Here is a 14,154-nt window from a genome sequence, read left to right as displayed (position 1 = left end):
CATTAAAGACGTTTCCCAGCATCACTGTCTCTTCTGTTTTGGAAGCCATGCATTCTGTTCTTACGTGCATGCGCTGAGCTCTTGCCACTGGCAGTCAGCTTTGGAGTTCACTGTGTGGCTCTCACAGGAGCACAGACCCTCCTGGTGCTCACCAGAAGACCTTGGCCCAGGAGGGCTGCGTAAGACAGGGTGGCTCCGTCCCGGGTGCTGGGGCCCAGGTCTCCCCGCAGCCCTGAACAATGCTGTCAGCAGCAGGTACAAGTCTCCGTTCCGACGAACATGCCTCAAGGCAACATTCTGGGCAAGAGCCTCTGATGCGGGTTCTGAGGCAGCTGCCTAACACTGCTCTCCTTTCCGCAGTGTGCAGGAGAAGAGAATTGGGTGGACAGCAGGACCATCTACGTGGGACACAGGGAGCCACCTCCGGGCGCAGAGGCCTACATCCCACAGAGATACCCAGACAACAGGATCGTCTCGTCCAAGGTAACTCGGGTCTGAGTGTCCACGATGTGTCTAAAAAGCAGTTGCCGGGGGGGGTGTTAGTGCTTCTCGGTTTCAAAGACCAGCTCTGCTCCTGGCCCTGCTGTCACGGCCACCAGCCACCCCTAGCAAACGCTTCGGATCAGGACCTCACCAAGGGTGCTGCACTCTCCCTCCCGGTGACCACCCACAGAAGGTTTTCCACCTGGCCAGGGCTCACAGCGCAGTGTCTCCACTCTCGGGCGACTGTGTCACAGAGGCAGCGTAGTTCTGAAGTCCAGGATCCAAACCCCACCCAGCTCCCACTTCTGAGGCGTCTGGCCATGTGCTTCTCGTGGGCCACCCTGGCCAGAGTCTCAGCACTGGTAAGGTAGAAACGCTACCAGCCACCCTGGAGAAGGAGCCAACAAATGCGGGCCAGACGTAGACCCGGGGAGGTCTTTGAGCTTGTTCAGGAGGTGCAGCCCAGGCACAGCGTAGGAAGCGTGAGCAGAGTGCCGCGGTCTAAACAGAGCATATTTCTCTCCATGGACGGGAGCGTGGAAGTGCACACACATTTCCCACGTTCCAAGAGTGACCTGGAAACGGGTCTTAAGAATAGGGTGGAAATTTAGCTGCTGCCGTTAAACACGGGGTAAACTGTGCTTTCCAGATAATGCGGAACGCGTGTGCCTGTGTTCAGACTCCATTTATCTTCATTGTCCTTCAAAATGGATGAGCCAAACACAGGCACACACGTGACTGAGCTGCACACGGGGACGCGTGTGGCGGCCCACAGTTCACACGTGTGTCCTTACATGCAAATGCACTTAATTCACCCTGGGCGTCCTGACGTGTAGACCCTGTGTAGACCTACTTAATTCACACCAGGTGTCGTGACGTGTAGACCCTGTGTAGACCTACTTAATTCACACCGGGTGTCCTGACGTGTAGACCCTGTGTAGACCTACTTAATTCACACCAGGTGTCCTGACGTGTAGACCCCTATGTAGACCTACTTAATCCACACCGGTGTCCTGATGTATAGACCCCTGTGGTAGACCTACTTCATTCACACCTGACGTCCTGACGTGTAGACCCCTGTGGTAGACCTACTTAATCCACACCGGGCATCCTGACGTGTAGACCCCTATGCAGAGCTACTTAATTCACACCGGGTGTCCTGATGTGTAGACCCCTGTGGAGATCTGCTTAATCCACACCAGGTGTCCTGGCATGTAGACCCCTGTGGTTCTTAATTATTTATGTGCTCTTGAAGAGTTGCATATTTTTGAAGAATAATTTTAAAGCATTTTTATGGGATTATTTAATTTGTAACTGTAGGATTACAAAAAATTTTTAATAGCTTTAACCTCTAGAAACAGGACACATAAATGCTGAAAAACAAAGTCCCAACCAGATAAGTGCTGTGGGTGCTTTCCCAGGCATGATTCATGGAAGGAGAAATGTACTGATGAGAAATCACATCCAAAATATTGTCTCTGAGTGGTGATATTTATAAAGTTTTAAAGTCGGCGCAGTCTCAGGCGGAGCTCACTGAAGGTAGTTTCCAAGCTAGTATGTACTTCACCCACCCTCCAGCCCAAAACGAATCCCAGACGTACTTCTTAGAACTCAGCCTGCGCGGCCCAGAGGTGCAGAGAGGCAGGGAGCACCCAGTGTCCACATGTGGTGCCACTGTGGACTTGTAGGGCGGGATTCCAGGATCTGGGTGATGGGTGTGTGGAACTGTGGCCCCCCCTGCACAGCGGGGCTCATCTCAGCCGGATGGGGGCTGTGAAGGCATCACCCAGCCCACCTCCTGGGAGCTGGCTTCTCCGTTCCTGGGGCAGAGCTCGCCCGACCGCCCCGCGTGCCTGGTTCTCCCTGCAGATGAGGTGCCGTGTGGGCCGCAGGGAAGAAACCAGCAGATGAGGTGTCGTGTGGGGCCGCAGGGAGGAAACCAGCAGATGAGGTGCCGTGTGGGGCCGCAGGGAGGAAACCAGCAGCAGCAGCAGAGCTTGATCCAGGCATTGGAGGAGGGTCCTGGTCCCCCTGGCAGGGGCTGGCGGAAAACTGCTTCCTGTGATTGCCCATGGCGGTTTTAAAGGAGATAACAGAGCACAACGATTCCTGACCCCTTTGCTATATCATTCAAGTTTTGTCATTTCCCTACTGTCTGTTTCGAACATCCCTGCAGGCAGTGGCCTCGGTGGCTTCACGCCTCCCGGCCCTGCTCCCAGGCTCTGCGCTACCCTCTCTCCCCCTCGGCTGGGCCTTCCCCCCGCTCCGCTGCTCCCTGTGGAACTGGAGCCCCTTGAGGCCTCTGCGGTTTCTGATCCGGGAAGCCCTGCGGTGGCTGGGTTGTCAGGATGGGTTTTGTGGGCTTATTGCCGGTTTTCAGAGCCTTTTAGAAGCCGTAAGTCTCCTTCCTACCAGGAAGCCCTCACGCAGGAACACACAGACCGGGGTCAACAGGCTCTCAGCAGCGCCATCTGAGCGCAGGTGGAGGGTGCGGCGGGGCCAGGAGAGCACTTGGGCGCCTTTCATCTCAGCCTCCGAGGACAGAAGGGGGCTGTGCTCTCAAATCCACCCATGCATTGAGATCTTCGCTCTTCACAGAGGTGGGATTAGCGGCTTAGTCTCAGTTTCAAGTGGATGAGGTTGTGTAATTTCGGGGGGAAATTACGTCCGGCATAACCTCTTTTGCTAATAGAACTCAGGAAGGAAAGGCCCTCAGAAAGGCTGGAGTCTGGAATCTAGGCAGGTAGCTGGCCTGACAGTAACCTTGATCCAGATAAACCAAAGTGGAATTCTGGAACCTGGACTTGAGGACTCATAATTATTTTAATTTAACAGCTCAAGATGTGTGAAAAAATGCTGTCTAATTTGTAAAACGTAAGTTTATGGCTGATTTTGGAGAATACAGTTGTGACAGTGTGTCTGTGTTTTCCTGGTCTCGGGGAGGAAATGATTTCTACCTAAAAGAAAGAAATGCTAGTAGTTAAGACTTTTTAAGTACCACAGAAGCTTGTTCTCAGCAAGTTTGCTTTTATGAAATCAAAGGATGAAAGCCTTTGTCATGGAAGAAGTCTTAACGGGATGAAAATGCTGTCGGATTATTTTTAACTTCTCATCTGTTTGACGGAACTGCAGTTACTGGTGATCGGTGATTGATAGAATTCCGTTTCCTTCTTGCGGAGAGACTTTGGGCAATGTCAAAAACCCGAAATCACAGCCCAGCATGCCCCGTTCCCTGCTGCCTGTGCTGTGCAGAGCTCCCCCAGGCCTGCTTGCACTCCCCACGTGGGGAATGCTGAACTCCAGAAAGTGATGGATCACTGCATGCCTCCCTTTCCAGATTTGTACTTCAGGGCACAGAATTCACGTGGTTCCCTGCTTTGCCCACAGGAGGCTACAGAATTAAATCTTGGCTTAGCCTATGCTGTCCCTCCATGCCTTCAAGAAAGCTGAATCCCCTTCTGGTAACTGGGGAGGAAAAATTCCCTCTGCAATTCGTAGGTATAGCCAATGTTTTCATGACTTATATTTGTATAAATGATTTCCGTGTTTTATTATATCGTGTAACTTCTAAACAACCCTGTGAACCCCCAATACTGATTATTCCTGACATATTCATGAAGAAGCTGAGGCTTAGAGCTCAGTCGTGTGTCTGAGGCCACCGAAGAGGATAGACTAGTCCGTAACCCCTGTAGTCTGGCACTGGGCTTGGACTTCTTTCTGCAGAGCCTGGGACCCTTTTCTTTTGTTTTCTTTTCTTGTTTTGTTTTGTTTTGTTTTTGTTTTTGTTTTGAGACAGAGTCTCTCTCTGTGCCCAGGCTGGAGTACAGTGCCATGATCCTGGCTCACTGCAACCTCCACCTCCCGGTTCAAGTGATTCTCCTGCCTCAGCCTCCCGAGTAGCTGGAACTACAGGCGCCTGCCACCACACCCAGCTGATTTTTATATTTTTAGCAGAGATGGGGTTTTGCCATTGTTGGCCAGGCTGATCTTGAACTCCTGACCTCAGGTGATTTGCCCGCCTTGGCCTCCTGAAGTGCTGGGTTTACAGGCATGAGCCGCCGTGCCTGTCCAGGGGCACTTTTCTTAACAGCCCCTCTGGATGCTCATGAATTTCCAGCATCAGTAATCCACCGTCCTGGCATAATTTTCTGTGTTTTGCGTCCCTGCCTCCCAAACGAAAGAGTGACCTCATTTCCATGCGGGTGGCTTGTTGTCCCAAGCAGATGGGTGTTCGGTGTCCCCGTCATTTTCAGGACTGTCAGGTGGGCCCTGCGGTGCTGGGGCCGTGTTCAGGTAAACACTAGCTGAGGCTTCAGACAGCTTTCGGGGGTTCCTGCAGGCGCCCGGGCTGCTGGCAGAGGACAGTGCCCGGGTTTGTCTCGTGGCCAGAGGCCAGAGGCAGGCCAGGTGAGGCCATGCTCTTCCCTGTCTGCATACAACACTGCTGGTGAGTAACACAAAACCAGAGACTGACTTCCCAAGGGACAGGAGGCAGGCAGAAGCGTGAGGCTCAGACACGAGTGAGACGTTCCAGCTCAGGGCCAGAATCAGAGCCAGGGCAGCTGTGGACTCTGGCTGTGGTGTCTGTCGTACAAGTGAGAAATGAAAAGAATGACTGTCCCGTGTCATTCAGCAAAATGCATGGCGTCTTTGGAGGTGAAGAGAGGTGCCGAGGGCCACTCAGTTTTCCCAGATTTCCTGTAGGAGGAAAACCACTTGGTTTTGTGCTGTGGCTTTTTCATGCCAGGAGTTCCCGGGATTGAGGACATCCACTGATTGTATCACAGTTGAAGGGCCCAGCGTTACATTACATTGTGTTCCCAGGCAAATATTTGTATTTTTACAATTCAGCAATGATGAGCAAAGGATAACTGACCACCCTTGTCAGCTTTCTCACTCTAATGTGTGGAATAAAATGCTCATTTTAGTTTATTTTATCCAGATGATACTGCTATATCAGTGTAGTTATGACCATTTAAATGAGTTCATTGGGATTTCACTTTTCTTGTTAGACGTCACCAGGAATTAATAACCCTTCTTTTGACAATAGTAATGGTCAGCAGTAATAACTTACTCTGTGAAACGCAGAGATTACACAGCGTCATGGGGCTCGGCTGCAGCCCTCAGTGCCAGATAAGAATAAAGCAATTAAGGCCAGGCGCAGTGGCTCACACCTGTAATCCCAGGACTTTGGGAGGCCGAGGTGGGTTGAACACAAGGTCAGGAGTTCTAGACCAGCCTGGCCAACATGGTGAAGCCCTGTCTCTACCAAAAAATACAAAAATTATCTGGCCGTGGTGGCGGGCACCTGTAGTCTCAGCTACTCGGGAGGTTGAGGCAGGAGAATCACTTGAACCTGGGAGGCAGAGGTTGCAGTGAGCTGAGATTGTGTCAACACACTTCAGCCTGGGTGACAGTCAGATTAAGACCCTGTCTCAAGAAAAGAAAAGAATAAAGTAATCATGCAGGTGGTTTCAAATTCCAAAGCTGTACAGTAACATTCAAATATGGCAAGTCCAGGCCAGGCACGGTGGCTCATGCCTGTAATTGCAGTACTTTGGGAGGCTGAGGCAGGTGGATCACCTGAAGTCAGGAGTTCAAGATCAGCCTGGGCAACATGGTGAAATCCTGTCTCTACTAAAAATACAAAAATTAGCCGGGCATCGTGGGGCACACCTATAATCCCAGCTACTCGGGAGGCTGAGGCACAGGAATCCCTTGAAGCTGGGAGGTGGAGGTTGCAGTGAGCCGAGGTGGCGCCACTGCACTCCAGCCTGGGTGACAGAGTGAGACTTCATCTCAAAAACAAAAAAAAATTATGGCAAGACCATGAGTTTGCACAGCCTTCCAGGCCTGGTGGAAGTTGATCTGCATGTTTGGAAGGATTACAGATCATATTTTATCTGATAAATATGACCAAAGCTTCCTCGTATAACACGGGAACTTTCAAAACCGTAGAGAGGAGCATTGTGAATCTCTGTGGCTCATCTCCACTGCCACGGTTCCCAGCCTGTGGCCAGCCTGTCTCACCTGCACCGTCACTTGAGTTCCAAGGGTCCTTTGGAAGGGATCCTGGACAGCGTGAACTTTTCACCTGAAAGTACTTCAGTAAATGAAAGATGGAATTTTAAGTAGACTATTTTTTCATTAATGTGACTTTGTTACTGAGTAATGTATTATAGAAATTTGTGGAAATGTTTAATTATAATAAGTTTTGTTGGTTTGCGTGCTGGAAAGTAAGACTGGCCTCACATGGGTGGGCTAAGCTATTTCTTTAATGTGTCCCTTTAAAAGTTAATGGGCAGTAACTGACTTTTTCATTATGGCCCATTTGAGAGAAAGTATATCTTTCTCAAATATTTAAAAAGACTGATCACATGTATAATGTTTGCCAAGTTGTATAGATAAGAAAACTAGAGTTCAGAATCATTAAATAATTTGCTGAAGTTTACATGGTTTTTAAATGGCAGGGCCAGGATCGAAGGTGGGGACTGACACTGACTCTGAAGTCTGTGTGTTTCGTAGTATGCTAAAGAGTAAATATTTCCAGAATTTCGTAGAGTACCTAAATTATCTTGAGGTGAGGTTAGCAAATTCTCAATTTGTAAAGGAAGAAAGTCCCTATACTTTTATTAGCAATCTGGAGGTTTTTTTGCTTTTTTTCTGAATGAGAAGCAAAAGGAATGAAGAGCCAGCCGTGTGTTCTCTACTCTGTCTCAGTTTGTGTGGCTACTTTTCCGTCCAGAGCTCTTGCCTCTTGGTTCTCGATTTGTTGCATTCACATGAAGAAAACCGAGTGTGGCAGCAGAAGGATGGCCTCCCACGGAGGTCCACATCCTGGTCCCCACAACCTCTGCCTGTGTCAGTGTCTGTGGCCAGGGAATCCCGATGGCCAAACAGCTGACACTAAAATAGGGAAGTGATTATAGAACTACTCACGCGGGCCAAAAGTAATCACAGAGGCGCTCGTCAGTGGAAGAGGGAGGCAGAACAGAGACCGTCCGAGCCACAGCTGGCTTCAGAGGTTGAAGGGGACCAAGGGACTCAGGCATCCTCTGCAGGAACCGGGAAAAGGCAAGAAAGGTTTCTCCCTGGAGCCTCCAGGAAGGAACCAGCCCTGCTGATACTTCAGTTTTAACCCAGTGAAACCCATTGCAAACCTCTGACCTCCAGAACAGTACGATGATACATTTGCATTGTTTTAAGTCACAAAGTGGAATTTGTTATAGTAGCATAAGAAACTCATACACCTGGCCTACTTCGGGGATTTATAATACACACTGTACGGAGATTGACGCGGTGTCAAAGGACCCGTGACCTTGAGACGTGTCCGTAGAGTCATACACCTGCCCTAGCCATGTCGGGGATTTATGACTGTACAGAGATCGACGTGGTGTCAGAGCACCTGTGAGCTTGAGACATGCCCACAGAATTGTCCCCCTGGGTTAGCCACGTCGGGGATTTATAATGCAGGCTGCAGAGAGACTGACGTGTTGTGCAAAGGACCTGTGACCTTGAGACATGGCTGCAGAAACTTTCCAAACTGAAGAGCAAAGAGGAAAAAAGAATGAAGAAACAGAACAGAACTGTGGACAATTACAAAAGGTGAAGCAGGCCAGGCACGGTGGCTCACGCCTGTAATCCCAGCACTTTGGGAGGCTAAGGTGGGCAGATCACCTGAGGTCAGGAGTTTGAGACAAGCTTGGCCAACATGGTGAAAACCCGTCTTTACTGAAAATACAAAAAATTTTAAAAAATTTAAAAAATTAGCCAGGTGTGGTGGCAGGCGCCTGTAATCCCAGCTACTTGGGAGACTGAGGCACAAGTATCTCTTGAACCCAGGAGGCAGAGGTTGCAGTGAGACAAGATTGCACCACTGCACTCCACCCTAGGCAGCAAGAGTGAAAACTCCATCTCAAAAAAAAAAAAAAAAAAAAAAAAGTTAAAACATATGTGCGTAATGAAAAAAACAAAAGAAGAGAGAAGTTATCTTCAGTAAAAGTGGCCGAGACGTTTCCAAAATTACAGATGCCAAACTACAGATAAAGGAAGTTCAGAGATAAATACAAAAGCAGAATAAATTTTTTAAAAAGGGTACACCTAGACATATCACATTTAAATTACAGAAAATTAGACTCAGAAAAAATCTTCGAAGAAGCCAGAGGAAAAGAACATTTTACCTGCTGAGAAACAAGGGTAAGAATTACATCAGACTTTCTTCTAGAACCCATCTAAGGAAGAAAAGAATAATGTAAAATATTTAAAGTGTTGAAAGAAAAAGCCACCAACCCAGAATTCTGTATCTCACAAAATTATCCTTCATACATGAAGGAGAAATAAAGACTTTTTCAGACAAACAAAAATTGAGGAAATTCATTGCCAGTAGACCTCCCTTGCAAGAAATGTTAAAAGAAGTTCTTCAGAAAGAAGGAAAATTATATAGGTCAGAAATTCAGGTCTACTTAGGAAAAGAACAGAGCATTAAAGTGTGAGTTTTTTGTGCTGTTACAACAGAATACCACAGACTAGGTAATTTATACAGAAGAGACATTGATTTCCCCACAGTTCTAGAGTCTGGGAAGTCCAAAATCAAGACACTGGCAGACCACAGTAGAATTAAACTAGAAATAAATAAATCACAAAGTTAACTGGAAAATCCCAAAGTATTTGGAGATTAAACAAAACACTACTAAATAACACATGAATCAAAGAAGTGTCAAGAGGCATAAAAATATTTTAAGCTAAACAAAAATTAAAATACAACTTACTAAATCTTGTGGGGTGCAGGAAAAACAGTGCTTAGAGGGAAATTTATAGTATTGACTACACAGATTAGAAAAGAAGAAAGATCCAAAATCAACAAGCTTCAACATTAGGAAACTTAAACTGATAAACATTAGAACAGAAATTAAATTGAAAACAGGAAATCAGAAAAAAACATCAAAAGCTGGTTCTTTGAAAAAAAATCAATAAAATCGATAAACCTTTAGCCAGGCTAAACAAGGGAAAAAGAAGAGAGACACAAATTCCAAACATCAGAAATAAAAAAGGGGCATCACTACAGGTGGCATAGCTAATAAAAAGATTAAAAGGAATATTATGAACAGCCCTACACCCATAAACTTGATAACTTAGGTAAAATTGACCAGTTTCTTGAAAAACACTGTCTACCAAAACTCAAACAAGGAGAAAGATCATCTGGGTGGGCCTACATCAATTAAAGAAATGGAATCAATAATTAATAATCTTCCAAAACGGAAAGCACAAGGCTGAGATATTTTCACTGGTGAATTCTATCAAACATTTCGGGGGGGAAAAAATCAATTTTCTACAATCTCTTCCAGGTAATAGAAGCAGAAGGAATACTTTCTAATTCATTCTATGAGGCCAGCGTTACCCTAAAACCAAAACCAGAAGAAGATATTACCAGAAAGACGATATCACAGACCAATATTTCTCATGAACATAGAAGCAGCGATTCTCAATAAAATATTAGCAAATCGAATTCAACAATGTATAAAAAGAACTATACACCCTTGTAGCAGGACAAGCCACAGACACAACCTCTCAGACACGGAGTTGTAGAAGGAAGGGCTTTATTCAGCTGGGAGCATCGGCGATCTACTGCCTTAAAATCCGAGCTCCCCGAGTGCACAATTTCTGTCCCTTTTTTTGGGGGGACAGAGTCTCGCTCTGTCGCCCAGGCTGGAGTGCAGTGGCTGGATCTCAGCTCACTGCAAGCTCCGCCTCCTGGGTTTACCTCATTCTCTTGCCTCAGCCTCCCGAGTAACTGGGACTACAGGCGCCCGCCACCTCGCCCGGCTAGTTTTTATATTTTTTAGTAGAGACGGGGTTTCACTGTGTTAGCCAAGATGGTCTCGATCTCCTGACCTCGTGATCTGCCCATCTCGGCTTCCCAAAGTGCTGGGATTGCAGGCTTGAGCCACCGCGCGCAGCTTCTGTCCCTTTTAAGGGCTCATAACACTAAAGATTTCACATGAAAGGCTCATGATTGATTTGAACAAGCAGGGGGTACGTGACAGGGGCTGCATGCACCGGTGGTCAGAGTGAAACAGAACAGGGCAGGGAGTTTCACAGTGTTCTTCTATACAATGTCTGGAATCTATGAATAACATCGGTTTCTAAGTTATGAGTTGATTTTTAACTACTGGGTTTAGGCCAGGCAGGCCCAAAGGCCTAGCGCCGGGCTGCCTGTCTTTGGTTTTCCTTCCTTGTTTTTTTCTTAAAACAGGTACTGAGTATAAAACAATATGAAACACTATGAGAGGGTCTCTCTCTCTTTCCTCCTCATGACCAAGTGGGTTTATCCTAGGTATGCAAGGCTAATCCAACATTTGAGAATCGACTAATATAGCCCATAATATTTACAGGCTAAAAAAGAAAACTTACATGATTTTTTCAATAGGTGCGGTAAAATAATTTGACAAAGTTCAGTACCCACTCACATATTGCAGCAAACTAAGAACAGAGGGGAATTTCCTCAGCTTCGTAAAGAGCATCTACAAAATGTCCTGTAGCTAACATCATACTTAATGGTGAAAAACTAGATGATTTCACCCTAGACTGGAAAAATGGCAAGGAATCCCTCATCACTGTTCCTATTCAGCATTGTACTGGAAATCGTAGCTAATACAGTAAGAGTAGAAATGGGAATAAAAGGCGTACAGATTGGGAAAGAAGGAATAAGACTATCTTTGTTCACAAGTGATATGATTGCCCATGCAGAAAATCCCAGAGAACCAACAATAACAAGAAAACTTCTGGATGTTAGAAGCGATTATAGCATGGTTGCAGGATTCAAAAATTAATCACTTTCCTATACGCCAGCAATGAATAGTTGGAATTTGAAATTTAAAACTCAACACTATTTACATTTATCCCCCCACCCGCCAAATTACATAGGTGTAAATCTAACAGGATACGTACAAGGTCTAGGTAAGGAAAACGACAAAACTGTAGTGAAATCAAAGAAGATTTAAGTCAATGGAGAGATGTTCCATCTTCATGGAGGAGAAAACTCCATGTTTTTTAGATGTCAGTTCTTCCCACTTTGACCTGTAGATTCAATACAATCCTAATCAAATTCCCAGCAAGTTACTTTGTAGCTACCAACAAACTGATTCTACATCTATGTGGAAAGGCAAAAGACCCAGAATAGCCTCGCAGTATTGAAGAACCAAGTTGGAGAACTGACACTAGCCAACTTTAGGACTTACTGTAAAACTGTAGTAATCCAGACAGTGTGGTGTTGCTGTAAGAATAGACAAATAGATCAATGAAACATCATAGAGAGCCTGGGAGTTGACCTACCTAGTAAATCCACCCAGATAGTCAACCCGTCCACCCAGATAGTCAACCCATCCACCCAGAGAGTCAACCCGTCCACCCAGAGAGTCAACCCATCTTTGACAAAGGAGCAAAGGCAATTCAGGGCAGACAGAAAAGCACTATTTCTTTTCAACAGATAGTTCTAGAAAAATGACATGCAAAAAAAAAAAAAAAAAACCCAGCAACTGTGACTATAGACGGTGATCATACACACAGTTCAAGAAAATTAACTCAAAATGAATCATAGACCTAAATGTAAAATGTATAACAATGAAACTCATAGAAATGTAGGAGAAAGTCGAGGTGACCTTGGGTTTGGCAACAAATTTTTGGACATAACACCAGAAACACTCTTCATGAAAGGAAAATTGGTAAGTTGGACTTCATGAAGATTAAAAACTTATCCTTTGCAAAATACAGTTAAGAGAATTAAAATGTGAGCCACTGACTGGGAGAAGAGATTTGCAAAACACATATCTGATAAAAGCCTGGTACCAAGCAACACATGGAAAATAAGGGTGTTTGGATGGGTAGGGCGGGATGAGCTAGGGAGGACCTGGAAAGTTAGTTTCTTTTTTAAAACACTAGAAACTCTCCTGGAGCACCCCTTGCCCTTTTCATTACAGTCAACCTGAGAAAGGAACTGAAAATACGGCTGTAGTTGTCATGAACTTGGGGGAACCACTACTCGGTTTTTACCCTCATTAAGGAACTTTGTTATGAAAGATAAAATCACGGCCGGACGCAGTGGCTCAAGCCTGTAATCCCAGCACTTTGGGAGGCCGAGACGGGCGGATCACGAGGTCAGGAGATCGAGACCATCCTGGCTAACACGGTGAAACCCCGTCTCTACTAAAAAATACAAAAAACTAGCTGGGCGAGGTGGCGGGCGCCTGTAGTCCCAGCTACTCGGGAGGCTGAGGCAGGAGAATGGCGCAAACCCGGGAGGCGGAGCTTGCAGTGAGCTGAGATCCGGCCACTGCACTCCAGCCCGGGTGACAGAGTGAGACTCCGTCTCAAAACAAAAAAAAAAAAAAGAAAAAATCACTTTGTAAATGTGAATTAGGGTAGAAAATGGAAATTCCTTATATACTCTCTAAGCCACTGGAAACTTGAGGCAGAGAAGTTTTAAAAGACACACGTGGATTTCCTCTGAAATATTTGTAAACAGCAAATTCAGAATATGTTGGTTAGTTTAGGACCATACCAGGCTTTAGTTGTTACATTGAATTGCAAATAACTTATGTTCATGAGCCTGGAACTCAAGAAGTTCTTGGTGTGAGAATTTGACAACTACTTCTGGCTTCCCGGAGCCAGAACCCACCTGGGAGTGGGGTTTTGAAGTAAGCACCTTTGAAGAGACACAGACGGCAGAGGCCGCAGCGCAGGCTGGGAGACTTCCCCCAGGTTTCGGTAGACTGTCTTCATTATGGCGTAAAAACATGTCAGATGAAATTTTAGAAACTATTTCCAAACTCAGTGAAGGTTTGTGACATCTGGGACGTTGTTTTCAACACAGAAGTTGAATGAAACTGCTACAGAGGCAAAATGAGAAGTGTGGAGAGGAGAGGCTGTGGTGACTGGGCATTCCCCCTCCTTCCTCTCCTTCCTCTCCTTCCCCTCCTTTTCCTCCTTTCTTCCCCTCCTTTTCCTCCTTCCTTTTCCTCCTTCCTTCTCCTCTTTCCCCTCTTTCCCTCCTTCCCCTCCCTCCCCTCCCTGCCCTCCTTACCTTCCCTCCCCTCCCTGCCCTCCTTACCTTCCTTTTCCTTCTTCCTTCCCCTCCTTCCTCTCCTTCCCCTCCTTTTCTTCCTTTCTTCCCCTCCTTTTCCTCCTTCCTTTTCCTCCTTCCTTCTCCTCTTTCTCCTCCTTCCCTCCTTCCCCTCCCTTCCCTCCCTGCCCTCCTTACCCTCCTTACCCTCTTTTTCCTCCTTTCTTCCCCTCCTTCCCTCGTTCCCCTCCTTCCCTCCTTCACTTCACTCCCCCGACATCCCCTCCCTGCCCTCCTTCCCCCTGAGGCCTCAAAGCCCTTGTGCCTGGGCTGTGGACAAGAAACACCTCTGCCTCAGAAGCCACCTGGAGCTGAGTGAAGGCTTCCATTCAGCTCGCTGTCATCACCCGTCATGCTGTCACTCAGAGCAGAGATCATGCAGAAATTACTGAAGTAAAATGCTAATGTGTTGAGTTAATGATCACAGGTTTACATTTTATAAAAGACATCTCAATAATCAAACTGTTGTTGAGCTACCTTGCGTTTTATATTGAATTCTCTGGAGTTCGGTAATTTACATACGTGTTTCAGAGTATACACTTTGTTTCAGCCGT

The 14,154-nt window shown here is 46.4% G+C and overlaps 1 protein-coding gene across 12 annotated transcripts in view; it reads left to right on the top strand.

Moving 5' to 3' along the window:
* LOC105485271 (ATPase phospholipid transporting 11A) overlaps positions 1 to 14,154 on the top strand; it is a 183,284-nt gene that overhangs the window by 98,511 nt on the left and 70,619 nt on the right. For all 12 annotated transcript variants that reach the window (XM_011747541.3, XM_011747542.3, XM_011747540.3 and 9 more), the window contains exon 2: positions 361 to 483. In XM_011747541.3, coding sequence (XP_011745843.1) covers positions 361 to 483 — 123 coding nt within the window. The remainder of the gene's footprint in view (positions 1 to 360; positions 484 to 14,154) is intronic.

Source organism: Macaca nemestrina, chromosome 16, assembly GCF_043159975.1.
Source record: "Macaca nemestrina isolate mMacNem1 chromosome 16, mMacNem.hap1, whole genome shotgun sequence".
Classification (NCBI taxonomy): domain Eukaryota; kingdom Metazoa; phylum Chordata; class Mammalia; order Primates; family Cercopithecidae; genus Macaca; species Macaca nemestrina.
The sequence above is the reverse complement of the archived record's forward strand: the minus strand, read 5'-3'. Positions and strand labels throughout refer to the sequence as shown.